General features: G+C 37.5%; 1 protein-coding gene across 1 annotated transcript; it reads right to left on the reverse strand.

Moving 5' to 3' along the window:
• Positions 1–14468: 14468 nt before the first annotated feature.
• On the reverse strand, positions 14469–16842 carry LOC148851939 (NAC domain-containing protein 2-like). The gene is made up of 3 exons (XM_088946884.1): positions 16262–16842; positions 15888–16162; positions 14469–15380 (listed from the first exon to the last, which is right to left on the reverse strand). Exons 1-3 carry the CDS (start codon positions 16419–16421, stop codon positions 14913–14915), a joined length of 903 nt encoding a protein of 300 aa, XP_088803010.1. The 5' UTR covers positions 16422–16842; the 3' UTR covers positions 14469–14912.
• Positions 16843–19633: the final 2791 nt, after the last annotated feature.

The raw sequence follows: 19633 nt of genomic DNA on the forward strand, positions 1-19633 counted from the left end.
AAGGTGATGCAGGATCATTGAATCAACAACAGAGTTGCCGGAAATTGCATCGGGCGCCATGGGAAGCGGGAAAAGAACTGGAAGAAAAAAACAAAGAATGATAGTAGGAAACGAGGGATCTTGAACACCTGAGGTGCTCTGATACCATATAAAATGTAAGAAGAGTGTCGAATATTTTCTATTTAACATATGTGCTCTAACTGACTTCAAGAACACGTGGTGAAATCAAGAAATCAAGAAACAAGAAAGTTTGTACAACTGTCTTCTTCCTATATGATCCGCTAAGAGGATTAAAGGACTGTTTTATCTTTGAAGGATAGGGGGCAACCTTCCCCATTATATATATGTTTTATCATTTTTGAAGATTTCTTTCGATATCATCTTATTTTTCTCTTTTTTTTTTTCCAATCGCTTTGATTTGACTTGTTGCCGAAATCTTCCATCATAGTTTTCGACACAACTTGATTCAACCTAGATGGGATTGCATGCACCGGTTGAGCATGTTGCATTGAGCTGCTCTTACAAAAATCTTACAAAAAATTCTAATCAAGAGCCATGCTACGCTAGAAAGCAACGCTATGGGGTGCTTTGATGGCCAGTGCATTTGATAAGGGTGTTCATTATATGTTCTAAACCACCAAACTGAAATTGGTGGTTTGGTCTATGTGGCCTTAAAATAGTTTTGGTTTGATATGGGAAAATCTCAAATTGTATATATATATATTTTTATTTTTTGTTTGGCTTAATTTTCTAAATTTTAAAAATCGGACAAACTATAAATAAAATTATTAATGCATATAATATATATAATACATTGTGTTGCTACCGAGTTTAGCAACGAAGGTACACTAGGAACTTAGAAGCTGAAACAAGCTATGGGTCCCACCTAAAATCACAAAAGAATGTTAGAGGCTCTAGGGTGTGGCCTTGGAGGAAAAGACTTTTGACGATTAAGTAAACTAAGGTAACCTGGAGAGTCAAGGTGCCAAGGTGGGTAGCAAGTGCTAGTATGAGAGTAACAAGGAGTGTAAGAGTTTGTACTTTCTACCATTTTGTTTATTTATAGGCGAGATGGCCATTGAATGTCCAATGGCAAGCTATGTAACCTCTCTCTATGTCATAAAGGCTAGTATTACGTGACCAAGCTGTTATCTAGGAATTAAATTAGGCAAAACATTGAGCTGATGTTGTAATGATTAGGCCATTTAAGTCATGGTTGTACCCAAAGAAACGGAGATCATGAATATGACGCACTCAAATTAACTCATTTGTTTTGAGGAAAGAGGTTATTCCTGATGGCTACCATCAAAAAATTCATGTAGACCATGATATGACTTAATAGGTTTACTCTCTCAGAGTAGAGGAACTGTTTGGTTATTTGAACACTCATGTTGAATTCGTCGCAATATTTCGCCATGCATGCACCAATTGTTGTCTAGCGGATCTATCTACACACAAACTAGATACTGTTTGTCACTAATATTCAGGGAGTATTCTTATCTTAACTTTTAATCTATATTACTTGTTCGTTTGATATCCACAGTAGTCTTGACATCTGGATGAAGTAGTGAACTATTAGTTTTATTCGGATAAGTTTGGTTCTAGTTTAGTTGGTTTTAAACCATTATCACTAATTTGTCTCAAATTGGCATTTATTACAGAGTAAGTTTGACGTCTTTTCATCATTCTTGTGTATCGGTGGTGGTTTGATATTTATTTGTTATTTACTTCTGAAGCTTCTTCACATGGTTTTTGCTCTATTTTTTTCTTCTTGTTTATGCTAGTTTACTACTTCCTTTTCCCCTTCATCACTTCCATTGTCAAGTTTCTTTTGTGCTCTAATGTTTTACTGGTGTAATGGATAACCTAGAAGCCCTTAATGCAGCTTTCTGAAATATGCTTTAGGGTCATGGCCAAGGAAATGTTGATATAGTAAACATTCAACCACACATTCCTCCCAATACAAAAGAATCATGACGTCTTCTCTTATCTGCCACCTCTTTCCCTGCCTTATAGACCAATTTCGTAAAGTAGTTCAAGGGCTCTATAAGTTATGGAATCTAGGCCCAGATCGTTTGTTACTAGCCCCTTTCCACCGTGGTCATTTTCGGTTGAACTTTAGATACGAGGAAGACTATATTAGGGTTAGAAATAATGGTCGATGGACTTTAAATGGTCAGTGGGTTCCTATGCAACCTGAGGCTCCCGATCGACCTCAATATGCCTGGAACCTCCAACAGGTTGAACTTTGGGTTCAAATTCATGATTTGTTGTCAGTAGACATTAGAAGACCCCTCTTTGAGTGATTAGGTCCCACCCTTTCATCACTATAGTCCAAAACTATATTCGTGTGAAGGTGATAATTTCTATAGACTGACCTTTGAAATTGGTCGTTTTGTGTGTATACATAAATGGGTTACCTACCGGTATGAAAATCTTCCTTGGATTTGTTACTTGTGTGGGAAAATAGGTTATCTTTTTCGTCGTTCCTCACAACCTTTACCTCACATAACTGATATATCTTATGATCAATTTTCTAGTTGTCATTCGATGAATTTTCCAGGGCCCTAGTTAAGGGCTGAGCAAGCTAAGCATCGCTTTTGAAAATGACCACAGTTCAGTGAATTTGTGAATATTCCTCTTGCTATCCCTCCTTCGAAAAACCTTCCTGATGAAACAACCCCAGAATCGGCAGTGAACAATCCAAATCAGAATCCAAACAATGTCTCTTCAGCTAACTTGCCTCCAAATCTGTTAGCTACTTCAACTGCGTCTACCCCACCACCTGTTCAGGTCTCTTCTAAGACTTTCCAACTGGCAATCAATACTAGTCCTTACTTAACTGATTGGTGAATGACTAACCTGGTCCTTCTACAGTGTCTAGGGGAAAAAGACCCTAAGTGGATTTTCTGTCAGGGTTAGAGATTGATCCTACCACCCCTCTTCTTCCAGTTGATGATAGACTAGAATCGTCAAGGCCTACCAATTCTATTGAGCGCATTATCCCAATTAATCACGCAAAGTATCAAGACTCTGATTATGATTCTGAAGATCAAAATGCGGTAAGGATAAATTATTTTATTTTGGTTTATTTTTTAATCCTATGGGAAAAAGTGGCTGGCCCTTATCGGCCCCACCTTGATCAATGGTCATCATAAGTTGGAATTGCTGAGGGGTTGCGCGTCCCAAGGCAGTTCAAGGGTTGAGGGATTTTGTCCATAGATTAAATCCATATCTTTTATTTTTAAGCAAGAGAAAATTTTCTAATGATAAAATAGATAAATTAGTAACTCAATTGTGTTATCCTAATTCCTACGTGATTACACCTAAAGGAAGAGCAGGGGGCTTAGTGGTTTTGTGGAGAGCTAGTTTAGAAGTCTTAGTTTTCTGGTCGCATTCAAGGTATGCTTTCCTTAAATTCACTCAAGTTATATTTCTTGGCTTATAGGTTTCATTCATGGTCCTTCTATCAAGCATCAAAGAAATAAATTTTGGGCAAAACTAAATAGTTGTCTCCAAAATGGTTCTCTTCCCTATTTCTTGGCTTATAGGTTTCATTTATGATCCTTCCACTTCAATAAATATTGTTTCCTCTCTAACTTCTAGGCAATATATAAATCTGATCTTCAATCAAAACTTGTTAGAATTAAATATACAAGGAGGAGGTGTTACCTAGTCAAATAAAAGAAGTAAGGGGCATATCCAAAGAACACTAGATAGAGTTGTGATTTCCCCGAATTGGTTACAGCTATTTCCTAATGCAACTTTATCTTTAGGCTCTAGGTGGGGTTCAGATCACCATCCTTTTTCTCAATCTAAAACCTCGGGTTTTAAATCTGCTCAAACCCTTCGGATTCTATGAGATGTGATTAGCTAACTCTTGTAAACAAGTTACAGAGGATGCTTGGAACTATCAAATCAATGGATATGCTGCTTATAGACTAACCCAAAAGCTAGACAAAATAAAGAAGAATTTAATCAATTGGAGACAACACTCTTTTATAGAGCCAAAAGACAAAATAAAGTTAGAAGTTCAAATCATATAAGCTGAATAATCTGAGGATTCCCCTATCTTGACTAGCTTGTATAAGGAGTATGAGACTTCTATGTGGCAAATTAAAAGCTTTTGGAGACAGAAATCCTACCACACATGGTTACATTTGGGAGACAAAAATATAAATTTCTTCCACAAGAGTACCCTATTTAGGAGGAAAATTAATTTCATTGAAGGAATTATGGATGATCAAAATAATTGGAAATATTTTCGTGAAGATATTGCCCATATTTTTATAGACTATTTTTCTGATCTCTATTTGACTTAAGAGCCCTAAGAAATAGATGAATTACTACAATTATTTAATCCGATAATTACTGACTCTCATTTGACGAAGTTAAATCAATCCTCATTTGAAGACTTTTGTCAGATTATAAAGGAATGCATTTCTATAGTCTCCTTTTCAGTTCTGGTGAATGGTACTTCAGAATGACATTTTTGTCCTTCTAGAGGGCTTAGACAAGGAGATCCTTTGTCTCCCTATTTATTTATAATAATAGTAATAGAGGGTTTATCTCGTCTTCTACTTCATGCGGAACAAGGAGGAAAATTACAAGGCATTTCAATAACCCCTTCTTCCCCAAAAATTTCCCACTTATTTTTTGCAGATGATGTGATTTTATTTCTCCAAGCCCATAGGGAAGACATAGATAATCTAAATCAAGTTCTTCTTAAATTTCAATTAGCCTTTGGTCAATTAATCAACGTGGAAAAATTTGGTGTTTTTTGTAGTAAAAATATTCATCCAAGACATCAATGCATGATCAGACGACAACTTCATATAGGCCCTCTTAATAGGAACGCCAAATATCTGGGTCTTTCGCCATTTTGGTCCCGTAAAAAGCATGACAGACTGAATTATGTTCTTGAAAATCTTAAGGCCATGTTAAACAATTAGAAGCTTCAACAATTAGTCAAGCAGGAAACAAAATTTTAATCAAATTTATCCTTCAAGTTATTCCTCTCCATTTCATGAGTTTTGTTAAATTTCCTCAGAAAACCATAGACCACATGGACAAAATAATTAGAGATTTCTAGTAAGGTGTTTCCTCTTCTCATAAACACCCTTATCATTGGTGTTCCTAGCACACACACACTCATGCTACCCAAATTTTATGGAGGATTAGGATTCAAAAATTTAAATTTAGTAAATCATGCCCTTCTTAAGAAAGTAGCCTGGAAGCATCTAAATGAGCAACATAAGTTATGGGCTCAATTCTGGAAGTCTAAATATCTCAAACATCATAACATTATACCCTATTCAATGACCTCTTCAGGATCTATCTATTGGAAAGCTGTTTACCCAAAAATTATTGAATTAGCCTTAGAAATTGGTTATCTTGTAAATGAGAAATCTTCCTTTATCATCCATCAGGTTCCCTAGGTCCAATAGAATAATAACTTCTATTAGATATATTTTCCATTATCTCCTCAGCTTCGGAATATGAATATTTCTCATATGATGATTACCTCAGATTAGTGGAATACTACCCTAATCCATTCTCTCTTCTCAATAAAGGAAGCTTCAAATATTTTGACAATACCTATTTTCGCCTCAGACAATGAAATGGATTGGGTCTGGACAAGTCACAAATCTGGAAAATATACAATTAAGGAGGAATACAAAAAGAAACAATTGATTATCCTTCCAAATATATCCTCTAAATTCAAGTTCTATTTAAAATACGAAAACTTACTATTCCTCCGCGTTATCAATTATTTTTCTAGAGAGTGATTAATGATTTTATTCCATTAAAGAACATTCTTTTTGTGGAATCTTCAGATAAACTCTGTATTCTATGTAATGAGGAAGAATAATCTCTCACACATCTCTTTGTTCATTGTCAATTTTCTCAGGCCATTCTATTTGAAAATCTTTGGAACTTATGATTGCATAACATATTTCAAGGATCCTGGATTTCATGTATAAACAATTTTGATAATCAACTTCTTTTGAGAATCTTAGGGTGGATAGCTATTGCCTATTATTACATATGGTATGCTAGAAATGAAAAATGCTTTAAAAACAGGCAACTTTTACCACCGACAATTATTGGTATTGTCAACCAAATGTTTCAACATTCCATGGATTTATTGCATGAACCTACTTCAGCTAATATTTTCTCTGAGACTCATAGAATACAATTATCCATTTCCAATGATATTGATCTAATTATATTTACCGATGCAGGGAAAATTTTTGACTCCCTATCCAATTTTGGTATTATTATGCTATCTAGAAATTTAACCTGCCTAAAGATTATTAGAGGCCAAACTTCACAACCCACCTCTATTGACCAAGCTGAATTGTTTGTGACTATGTAGGCTTTAATAGAGCGTCAAAGTTGGAATCATGAGGAAATTTGCATATGTTCAAATGCTCAACACATAGTGCAAGCCTTAAAGAAGAATATTGATCTTGCCTGGTCCTGTCATTGGCTTTTGATGAGAACCAGGAATTTAATTTCAAATATGAACTCTAATATTAATTTTCAATTTGTAAACAAGAACTTTAATATATTGGCTCATAAGGTATCCCAAAAGGCCAAAACTCACTTACAATCTTTTTTTTTTTTTGTATTAAATGATTACTGTACTAGGATGCCTAGAGTTGAGAACTTTATAAATATTCTTCCTCTTTAATATAGTTATTTATCTTTCAAAAAAAATGTCATGCTAGTGAAATCTTTGTTTATGCTTCTTGTGGCCTACATAAGGACAAGGCTGCACTCTGAAGTCTACCATGTATAGCCTAGTTATTGCCAAGGCAATTTTGATTGTATTGATATATTTAAACATGTGCATACATGCACATATTCATTTAACATTTTACACATTGTTATTGTTTATTTCATTTTTTAACTTCTAATTTGATGCCCAAGGAACTTTTTTATTTTTGAGAGAGTCTGAATGTAATTTATAGTAGTAGGTGGCACTACTTGTAATTATTTTAATTTCATATTTGAATTATATTTGCTAGTTATGTAGGTATGCATGTTATTTGGGCTTCCTAATTGGGTTAATCCCAATAGAATAAGGCAAACCATATTAGTAACTAGACCAAACTGTAATGAAATTTGGTTTTGTTTCATTTCTATATTAAAATGGTTTGGTATGGTCTAAGAATTTCTCAAACCATAATTTATTGGTTTGGTCTGAGATCTCCTGGGAACACCCCTAGTGTTAGAAGACACTAGAAGACAACTGACATTAATGCACCCTTGACATAAAAATAAGGGAATGCACTTTACTCTAAAATTTATTGGAATTTCAACCTAAGTGCCTGTTTGAAAGGATTGAAGAATGGTACAAAGTATTGATGTGCTCGATACGCAAAAATTACTCACCAGGCATTTCATCAATACTTTGAACCTTGGGTTGAAGAGCAACAGTTTTTGGCTTACTGAGATGGACCCCACATGGGTAAGCTATATTTGTGGAAAATTAAGAGAGCCCAAACAAGTTGTCAGTCAGTTATTTGAAGGATTGTCTATTTCACCCTCTTTGAATACCTTAGCTAGGATCCTTCAAAGCAGCTGAACCAACTTAGCTTAATCTTCAGGCGAACCCTCCCAAATGGCCCAAAAAAACTCTCCAAAAAACTTTAAATTAGATTATTAGGCTTGGTTTGTTTGCAATTCATTTGCACATGTGCAAAAGAATGAGAGTACCCGATGACTTGAGCGTATATTCCGATTTATTTTTGTCTCAGATTTTGCCTTATTTATTTGGTTTGTATTGCAGATGAAGACAAATAAAACCTAAGGCATAGTAAGGTAAAAGTCAAAAGAAAAAATAATTACATTCTTCTCATTTGCACTCTCATGCATTTGTAGTGGTGCAAATAAATGATATGATGATCATGTTTTTTGTTTTTTGTGGAAGTATTTTCTCATGCAGAAGGGTAGCTGTTTGGTGCAATGGTAAAATCTTAAGCCAACAAATCTAGACTACTATTAAAAGTGTGAATGAGGTCTAGCTTTTAGATTTTTTTTAACTAAAATACCTCTATTTTTTGGGAATTTGTCTTTCTTTAATATGAGGGCAAAAAACATAAGTTGAACCACACTTTTATTAAATTCATTATATTCTTCATCATTAAGTCATATTTAAGGCATTAATTCCCATTTCCCTTCATTAAATATTATATTTAAGGTGTATTAAATAAGTTATCTTTATGGACTTTTCTTGACTAAAACACCCTTACTTATGAATCCAGTCTCTCTTTAGCTAATTGGGCAAAAAATATAATTCAAGTACTATTACTTTCCACTTCATTAAATTCCTTCTCAATAAAGTGTTAAGTCTCACTCTCTCCTTAGATGCTTTATTTGAAGCATTTTTGTTTCTCACCAATGTATTTTACAAAGTAAATCTATATTCAATATTCTTAATAATGTAAAACCTATGTTAAAAATCAACATGAAAATTAATTAATCAACATGGTTAGTTTTCATGAAAATTAATCAACATGAAAATTAATTTAACCATCTGCATCAAATGAGTCAACCAATGTTCTTATAGTTAAATAGTATAAATACAAATATTACAAATTACAAAAAATGTGAAACATTTTAGGCACGCTCTAATATTATATATTTATCATATATAAATATGATAAATAAGCATGCTAAATAAAAGTATTTTTATTCCATGGAAATGAAATACAAGATTAAAAATTTGACCCAAAGAAAAAATCATTTTCCTATTCAAGTGGTGAGTCAATGGTTCAATCTTTTAAGTCAAATGGATCAACTTGTGATATCATAAGTAAATAATAAAAATTTTAAAAAAGATAGAAACATAAAATTTTTTAAAAACATAGAAATTTTGTAAAAAAGATTTGGGTGCATCTCTAATATTATGTATTCATTATATTAAAAAAAAATTAAGTGTGATAGATAAGAATGATTTTTATTAATGATAAAAATAGAATAAAAAAAAGCTAACTTGAAAAGAGATTTTTCTTTTTGCATCTAATTGATGGTCAATGGTCCAAGGGATGCAAATTAGGTGGGCTTAACTCAAGCTTGAATTGATCCAACTTGTAATTTTATATAGGTTAGCTTTGATTTAGTCATCGACTTGGACCTAGGCCTAGGCTTAAAAGTTTGTTTTTTTTTAATCTTTTGGATTGGGCCCAAGCCTAGCCCTTAGGTAGCCCAAATTAGGTCTGATTATATTCATACAATCATAAATACATATGTAGCACATATTTGCATACATGCATGTATATACAATTATACACATACATTTACGTCGAATTTTTTCATGGAGAAGTGCAACAAATTTCAATGAAGGTTGGGCCCAAGTTGGACACAGGTCAGGCTTGACTTTGGTCTAAAGCCTTAGGCCCAATGCATAGGGTTGAGTTTGGGTTAAGTTTAAATTCAACCCAACCTACTTGCACCATAATGGTTCAATTGTTTGGGTAAATGGATTAACCAATGATGTCATAATTAAATGATACAAATTTAAAAAATAGATAGAAACATAGAAAATTAAAAATACATAAAATTTATAGAAAAATTTAACTTATCATGTCGAAAAAAGTGTGATTAACAATAATTATTTTTAGAATTAATTATGTAAATGGAATAAAAATTTTAAAGTTGCCCAAAAACAAGAGTGCCTTTTTTCCCATCAAATAGTCCAACACATGGATGTCATAATTATATAATAAAACTCAAAAAATAGATAGAAATAAAAAATAAATATGATAAATAAGAAGTACTTTTATTAATAATGAAATGAAATATAAAATCTAAATCCACCAGCCTACCTGCTTTAATTACTTGTCTTTTTAAATAATTATAATAGGGATTGAAATTATTAATGTTATCTGAAATTGCCATATGAAACAGACATGCATATTTACTAATGTAAGAATGCGGGTTTAAACTTGAGAGCATCTGTTTTTAAGAGTTGGATCGTCTCCCAACAAATCGTCCCAACTTATTCCAACATGATCTCTGCCCTTCTATGGGTTTCAATGTTACGGTGACATGTGGGATCACGTTGGAACGCGTTGGCTGTTGGAAGGAGGAGACCCCAACTCATTTTGTAAAAAAAGAAATTGTTATTGTTAGGTCCAGTCCAGCCCCTCCCAAAACCTCCTATGGCTGAGACCAACGTTGAGAGATGGTGCTTTTATTTTCATCGCTAGAGCCATTCGGTGGTCTTGCTCCTCTAAATGTTCAACATGTGGCATATTATTTGTCTTGTTTCCCAGAGCGAAAATAACATTTTTTAATTCTGCCGAGAATAAGGCCATATTTGGTTCATTGCTCAAGGCTTTGTTTTTCTTTATTTCTTTCTAGAATGAAAATTAGCCCCATAGTACAAAAGTTGAATAACTTGCAGCATGAAAAATAATCATGTCACAACTTGCTCATTTTCATTTTTTGTGGAAATTTTGCTTACAAAATGCTGCCATAGATGTTTACTTTTACGAAAGCATTTTTACAAAAGTATTTTTACGAAAGTACTTTTTATAAAAATACTTTTATGAAAGAACTTTTATAAAAGTACTTTTATAAGAAAACACTTTTATGAAAGTACTTTTACAAAACATCTATGCCAGCAGTTTTGGAGACCTAGGCTAGTGGTGTATGAATACCGATAGTTTTTTTTTTTTTTCTTTGAAGAATGAAAATGAACACCATTTTTAGAAAAAGTGTTTGATTACTTGCAATATTTTCTCATTTTGCCTATTTTTACCCATTCTTGTTCATTTTAGAATTTCATTTTAGTTAAGAATGAGAAAAAAAATGAGAATTGAACCAAACATGGCCTAAATGGCTAGTTGATTGTAATCCAACGTGTACCATTTGTCTAGATTTTTTTTTGAATGTCATTTGTATAGATTTAGAGAATAATTAAAAGAAATAAACTAAATTCTATTTATTTTCTGTGAACTTTGGTCTGGCATTGGTCCAGCCTGACAGCCTGAGCCTATAAACATTAACTGGACTGAGTTGGGCTGTGTCCTAGGCCTCTTTCAGATGGGCCCAATTAAAACCCAATTAAACAAGGACAATCCAAACCAATCTAGGGGGGGGGGGTGTAGTGCAATATGAACAGTTGTTTTTAAAACACAAAAACCGCCACATAAGCATAATCATATCACTTTTCCTGATTTGAAAACTGTTTTTGTTTTGAAAAACAAATCCATACATATCTGTTAACATCTCCTAAGTTGAAAATAGGCCACAATCTTGAGAAATAGAAAGTTGAGGGAAAATTCTCGAGGAATATAAAAAATTTTGTTAATTACTTTAACTTCGTTTTTTATTTTTCTTATTTTCTTTCAAGCTTAAAAAGTTCAAAGACAAGGAAGAAAAAAAATGGTTCTAGCAGATAATGGCAATTTTTTGCCCTGAATATTAATAAAAAATAATATTTTTATAAAATAATTAAAATAGGATAACTTTTTTGGAAAAATATAAGAAAGGACAGCAATACTGTTCATCGTCTTCCCCTGCCTCTGTATTCATGCGAAAAATATCAGGAAATGTGTGCAATGGTTCCACTCTACTTTGCCATGTTGGTGGCGTATGATTTGGTAAAGTGGAGGAAGATATTTGTGCCATGTTGTGTGTTTGCTGCTCCCGTGCTGTCATTCCACTTCATATCTCAGAACAACCCATACGGCCATACCAGATGGACACCAAGTTCATACTGGCTGATACTGTTTCTAAGATCTTGGTGCTTGTTTTGCTCTTCCTCTGGGCCACGATCTTCCATGGAGGACTAGATTGGTTAATCACTCTCTTCTTTGTTGCAACACTGCCAAATACACTAGTCATGGGCATTCCACTGCTCAAATCCATGTATTGAGACTTCACTCAGAGCCTCATGGTGCAACTGGTCGTTTTACAATGTATAATCTGGTACTGATATTATCTACTCCATAACCCAGTTCTGTGCTACACCATTTCTTTATTTAATTTGGTTTTCTTTCTGGGTTTTCTTTCTTCAGTTACACTGCAACTCTCTCTCTCTCTCTCTCTGTGTCTGTGCTGTGAAAAGATGGTAAAAAGTAGTGAAGGAAGAATGTTTTGTCATTGGGTCTATGTAAAAGCTTAATCTGGATATGGGTTATGATGCAGGTATACGCTTCTACTGCTCTTGTTTGCCTACTAATCCAGGACCAGTTCCCGGTTTCCGCATCTGCCTCCATAGAAAAATTCGAGATCGACGGTGATGTAATTTCCCTCGATGGCTGGGACCCATTATGTTCCGAGTCAGAAGTTGACGGCAACGGCCGCATTCGAGTTTGTATTCGACGGTGACAACATCAAATACACACCGACGTGGATCAGATCTCCGGCAGACGTCACCAGCATTCTCCGGTGTGAAAATGGTGTGGGAGTCACCGGGGAAAAGTCAAGCTGGGGGGACAAACAAGGGTGCAAAGATGTTGGACTTAGAGGCAAAGCGAGACGATGAACAGTATCATTGCCTTGGATATTCTTTTCAAAAAAGCTATGTTATTTTAATTAATTTATAAAAATATTACTTTTTATTGATATTCGGGGCAAAAAGTTGCCCTTATCTAATAGAAACCCAAAAAAAAAAAATTAAGGAAAGATCAACCTTTTAGTCGAGATGGTCAATTGGCACCTCTACAAATAGGAGGTGCAGGATCAAACAATAGAATTGTAGGATCTTCATAGTATGACCAGTGGGCCGCAAGGTTCTAAATATCTATACAATCAAATCAATCCGATATATCGGATGGGTCTGTATTGGTTGGAACTTTACTTATAAAAAAAAGAAAAAACTGTTCCGGAGGATTGGTATAATGCCTGTCTACCCCCTGAAACAAGTCAAATCCTGAAATAATTATTATAGGAGCGAATGGGAAGGTCACCGATATAATATATGGGCTGATACGATACACTCCAATACGTTGCGAAAGGCGAAAGGCCTGTGCATAGCAGAGGCTTTCCCTTCGGGAGGGCTTTCACCCTAGGTCTTTTGGTTTTACGAGATGCAACATTGGAGCCTACAGACGGCTCTCAATACAAGCTCCGAAACAGCTGAACCAAAGTCCAACCCCTCCCAATTCCCAAATGGGCTTAAATGACTAGATTCAACACTTCCCCCAACAATGAGCAAGCCCAATACGTGGCCGAGCCCGGCTTACAAGTTACAATCATTGTCATCAATCATCATGAGTGATGACTGATGAGTCCAAGTAACTGGGCTATTCCAATACGCGGTTCCATCATTTTCGTTCAGAATTCCCCACCGCAGACGATGCTCTGAATAAGAATTAAGACTATGAAATTGATGGTTTTGAATCCTGGTCCTGGCCTCGTGGCCATTACCATCGTCGCCTACAATCGCGAACCCTTCTGTTCTGTTAATATTTTATTCATTATTTATTAATTATTTCAACCCAATGAGCTTTATATTATCACTCTCAACTCTCGACTTTCCACCTCTTACTTACATAACCGTACAAAACAAGAAACCAGGAATAGAGATCCGGGGTGGAGTCCTTTTTGAGGCCCGGCCTCAACTAAAAATTGGTCCACCCTAACCATACTTATCCGGGTCATGACCAACCCTGCCAAACGCGTTACCGCCTCCAAACATAGCTGTCAATTAAGTTGCTATATTGCCGTTTGCCAACCTGGTGGTTCTCCATCTGTCAATCCGATCAGCAGAACATTCGGTCCGACCTGGTCCCTGATCGATCCAAATACATTCCATACTTTTTCAAAAGTGGGAAAAGGTGATATCAATGGGGTCCTGTTCGACGGTTAGTCGGTGGCATCTTCTGCTCAATTCACCGCTTCAGTCTGGTCTTCGTTGCCCATCCAGTTCATATACCCATCGGTATGAGCTGTTTAGGACCCTTATTATTGGGCCAATCATAATCGTCCAATGGGCCGGGCCAGTCGAGTGCTTTTTCTTTTGACATTTCCAAAGCCCACTGCCAAGTGCCATCCCAGACAACAAGAGTGAAGGACCTCTTTACTTTTAGTACATTCAAGTTGGGCACCAATGTCAATGTGTGAAGGAACAAGAAAAGTCGTTTTGTTGCTTTCAAATTTAAGGAAGAAACAAAAACGTGAAGCGTAGGTTCAAAGTACCAAAAGATGCTCTTCCAAGTGTCATCATTCGACGAGGGCCCACCCTCACAAAAAGTCACCTCCCTTTAAGGCCGTCCGATATGCAAAAGCTGGGAATTCAGGCCCAGCAGTGAGTGTTGAAACCCCGCCTGGGAGCCCAACAAGTTTCAATGTGAAACCTAACATTGACAGCAACGCACAACTGGGTCCTTGTCTTGCTGATTATCTCCTACGGTCCTACCCGTATTGTTCCAGAAACGGAAGAGGTCAAATGTCAAAGTTTCTAGGCAGGTCTCTTTCCATATTCCAATCCATCCAACATTTGAAGCTTATATCCATAATAATTACGCAATTTACTACACCATCCACAGAAAAAAATCTGATACAAACATAAGAATTAGAGAGACGAGAGAGAGAGAGCGAGAGGAGAGTCTATTGTATGTACATCTTGTACAACTACATATATCAGCATGGGGAAAATATAATATTCACTGTCCGATTTAAGGCAACCAATTGACGTCCGATCTCCACCGCACGATTGAAGCGACTGCATCCAAATCATTGCCGCTCAATCTCTACATGATTCATGTAATCCCCAGTACAAGTTAGCAAAACCCAACTATATAACTATCTCCTAAGACTCTCATGTTGTTGTCTTCGCACGTGCACAGTCATGGACTTTAGCCTCGTGTGCAGTGCAAGTATCCGGTGTTGCATGCACCACGGAGGAAGAATGTAACTTGACACCACAGATTTGATCTTGACCGTTCGCTTCAGAATGGCTTCGGAAGGTACATGAACATGTCCTGTAAAGGGTTGAACTCGTTGACATTATGATTGAGCAGAGCAAATGGGTTATCAGCGGCAGTACCACCAGTGGCATCAAGGTAATTATAGGGGAAATCGAGGGCCTTCTCACAATCGCTCCACTTGGGCTCACTCTCAACCTCCTTGTCGCACGTGAAGTCCGGTGACACCACGTGCTCGGAGCAGCTCGAATCAGCATGCAGTTTCGGTATCGAATCCGACGAGTCGAAATACATCAGGTCATTGATCGGCGGCGCCGCTGCTGGCGGTAGCGCCAGCATATCGCGGCCGTACGATACGGTGTCTGGCTTCTGATCTTCGATGTCCGAGCAGGTGGACGAAGGGACGGGCATGGATTTCCGACTATCGACGGAGATATTTCTCTCTATGCTGCCTTTCTTATTGTAGATTCGGCACAGAACCCAGTCGTCCAGCTGCACAGAACCATCAACGTCAGATCAGAATCTAAGACCTTGACAGTAAAAAATTCACGACCATAAAAAAAAAAAGCTTTATTTCTTTATTTAGAATGATAAATATGAAGAATCTAATTCTTTCCTGAAAACGGAAAGATCAGAAAGTTTAGAAACGTCCCTATTCACAATAATAATATACGTGGAATCACTTGGATGAATATGAAACCTATGATCATTTTCAATGGACCCACAATTTTCTAATTTAGTGTTATGGTGATGGGGTAGGGTCCATCGAGAATGATAGACCTCCCATAACAATAATCGAAGAGGAGGAACTTGCTAAGTTCAGGACCCAAGGGTTTTCAATCATAGACAAAATGACTATTTTGCCCCCGTGGCCCCTTCGTCTTCGAGTCGACCACTGAGATTTCACTTTGCGGCTTGGCAGTTCATGTTGTCGTAAATGCCTATCATACCCTTTATTATATGAGCTTATTACGAGACAGGATAGGGAAGGGGAAGTACTCTTAAGCTGTTCTTCTTCCGAGCCGACCTATCGACGTCGGCGAGACGATACTCATGCATGATCCAGTTGGTTTTCTCTCCCCTGGGCGCTTTTCCGGCGTAAAACACCAACGCCTTCTTTATTCCGATCGGTTTCGGTTGCCCTATGGGCTTGTCCGCTCCGGTGGCCTTCCAGTACCCGGTTCCGGCCGCTCGGTTCGGCCTCGATCCGTTTGGATACTTTCGGTCCCTGGGAGAAAAGAAATACCACTCCTTCTCACCATACAACGCCATGCCTGCACAGCCATCAACACCGACCGACGTTAATCCTAGCTTATTCATTTATGAAGCCAGTTAATTAAAAATAAAATTTAAGTGAAATCAAGAAGAATTACAGGGAAGATGCCATGGATCGTATTTGTACAGATCAATCTCTGCGATAATCGGAACCGCGATGGACTGAGACGCGCATTTACGGCAAAGGTAGTGCATCACCAACTCCTCATCCGTCGGATGGAATCTGAAGCCTGGAGGTAACTGCAAATCGGCCGTCATTTACCTACTTTCTTCTGTGAAAAAACTGAAAATTTCTTTTGTTTTTTCTCTATACTCTGTTTCCTCCCTGCTGCAGTTTCTGGTGCTGCTTCTACTTCTTCCTCGATGGTTTCGGAGGCTTGGTCCGAACGACAGCGCTTGAAACGTAGAAACCAACTGTGAGGCCGGTATTTATAGACCGAAAAGAGCCACGTGGTAAGAGTCGGCCAGCGGTATGTAGAACTACACGTGGACCGGACCATCCGCCGTAGAGGGCGAAGAGCGGCTGACGGCAGACGGACACGCGTCGGCAATCCAAAGCGGCGGTGCCACGTGTTGATACGACGCTTTTGGTGATTTAGTCATTCCTTGCGTCACCTGTTTTGGCCGTATTCGCAAGTCGGCTCTTGGCCTCTTGGGGACCAACGGCCCCCGCCCCTCCTCGGAATCGCTTTGGACCGGTATTTCTCCCATTTTCCTCTCCTCGGTCCTCGTGAGTTGGCGAATCAACGGAGGATGCTTTTCCACGTCATCATCTGACGTGTGCCACATTGTCCGCCGGGATTTTATCCATACTGCACAGCAGATTCCTAACTAATTACCGGACCCTATCCCCTGTTTCTCAACGTGGCAGAACCTCACCACATGCCAAATGATCTGAAGCCAAATTAACAAGATCGGTGATGATTGTGCCTTATGGGGCAATGATTTACGAAATTACGATGCATTGAAACACACGTAAGCGTAGAAGGTAATAAACGACAAGAATCTAGTTGTCGGTCTTCATTGGTGTGAACTATGTGCTTGGGCATCCAAGGTGAAAAGAGGTGGGGCCGACTGAGAACTTTTATGTCGTGTAGCACTGCAACAGGGGAGCGGTATTGTCATCACGTGGCACCGAAGCTGACGTGGATTTAGTGTATTTTGGGCTAATTAGCCCCGTAATTATTTAATTTAATTTACTTTAATTGGGTGCTTCCCTAACTGTCCAATTAATGGGGCCCATCCACATTGGGTAGTAGGTAGTATGCTGGACTATAGTAAGCCCAACCCATATACACCCTGCCCAACTCTGACCTATCTAGCTACCTCTCCAATCTCCATTAAATCCCACTTCAGAGTTAAATGAGGTGGTCCCTGATTTCCTCATCAACGGACACAATTGCAAGATAGCTTGTGCTAATCGGTGGATTGTCAATTATGGTAAAGCTGTCAATGGGTCGGGTCTAGTTGATAAAATCGAACCGAATATAATAATTGGGTCGGGACCATTCTTGAATAAAACCTTTAAACCTAAACTAATTAGAGACCGGATCTACTGCCAAAAAAGACATATTAACTGATCCAATTATTCTGATTAATAATCGGTTTTCATTCGGGTTCTGAGGCCCAGTTATAATTGGGTCGGATCAGGTTTCATCCTACCCGGGACAGACCTGACCCATAGTATGGTATCGGGATCTGAAGTGATGGTTGAACAAGTAGGTTGATGTTTATCCACATTCCACAGTGAGGAAAATTTTACTGTTGATTAATTTATAAAGGGATTAAGTAAAAAGGGGACGAAAACAGAGTCATTTGGCTTGAAAACATCACATCAAGACTAAGCTCACTACACAGAATTGAGTGTGTAGGCATGACTTTTTATAATTACTTAATTAATTAATTTTATATTCTTCTTTCAGAAGTGGTCTACGTTAGCTGCACATAAATATACTTCTTTTGACCATTGCCGTGAATAAGCTTTTCAGTTTACATCACCCCGTAGAAGCAGCATCATCCATGGATGGGGACCCTTTGGGCCTTGACCCGACCCGTTCCGTCCATCCGCCATCACGTTTGGTGATAAGTTATAGCTAGATACATAGTATAGTAGGGATGTGATGACCCGACCCAATGGGCGCATCCCATGAGAAGGACCGATTGGTCCGATCTCTATCTTTTCTTGTATGTCAAGAAAAGTAAGAGTGGACTAAGAGTCTAAGACCACTATGTGGCGGCCGGAGCCCCGAAAGGCAGAAAAGGACAAATTTTCACATTGGAAGTTTGGAACCATTGAGCCCAATGTATTCGACGTATGCAGTGATAAAAGTGTGTCCTTTTCTTGGGTGAACAAAAAGCCAACAAGGTCATGGGCCTCATGGCCGCCGTAGATGGTGGTAGATTCCAGGGTTCCGGCATCCTGGAAGGTTCATGGAGGTGTATGTTCAAAAGCATTGCCTCAGCCTCAGGGGCTGCTGGCTGCTGCGGGCGGTAATATGGTGGACTGTAGACCAGGCCCGTCTTATTCAGTTGCTCTCTCCTCCTACTCCCAACAACTCTACACATGTTGCACGTTCTGGTAGTAGTGAGGACTGGTGGTTGACTGGTTGAGGGTGTGTGAGCATATGCTCATCTTATTCTTTTACTGGTTTGAACTTTGAATCAATGTGGTGGTCTGCAGACTAAGATTGACCCGGACGGTTCAAGTCTGACAATATTGGTTTGAATTCATAGGGATTCTCTTGCTAGGACCATGTAAGTATTTGGTATTATTGTCGTCATGGTTTTTAAAACCGACCCAGAGACCAAACCGGTCAGGGGTCCGGTCGACCTGAACGGCCATCCCGTTCTGACAAAAAAATAATAAAATTTAAAAAAAAAATTGAAAACCAGTCAAAACCGTTCGAACGGTTAATAACTCGGGTCAGCGGTTTGCTGACCAAAATCAACACTTTTTATGGAAAATCTGGTTTTAGGGAAAACTGGAACCCATTACCTGACCAATTCCCAATTTTTCCGGTCCAACCATCTGGTCCGGTCTGATTTTGAAAACCATAATTACATTTATTTTTTTATAAATGAGTTTCATCAGTGTGGTTTCATCACCTACTTTGATGGGGATGGGGTATGGTTTCATCACCTACTTTGGTGGGGATGGGGTATGGTTCCTTTATTTTTTTAAATTTATATGAGGTTCATGAAAAATTTATTTTCCTTAGGCATCATTTATTTAGGTAAATGATACTTATCTCATATAAATAAACTAATTATTGTATTATTTAGTTGGAACCTAAAAAAATATAGATAAGTGCATTTACCCAAATAACTAGGTAAATAACTTCCTAAAAAACGAATTATGCCTAAAATGAAACTTGTATTATGGCTTTTTATTTTATCGTCTATATGGCATCTAATGGTATCTAATGATGCCTAATCAATTAACTTGAATAAATAATAAAAATATGCACATA

The sequence above is a fragment of the Nelumbo lutea genome, chromosome 5 (genome assembly GCF_056320005.1).
Source record: "Nelumbo lutea isolate HS-2025 chromosome 5, American lotus-T2T, whole genome shotgun sequence".
Classification (NCBI taxonomy): domain Eukaryota; kingdom Viridiplantae; phylum Streptophyta; class Magnoliopsida; order Proteales; family Nelumbonaceae; genus Nelumbo; species Nelumbo lutea.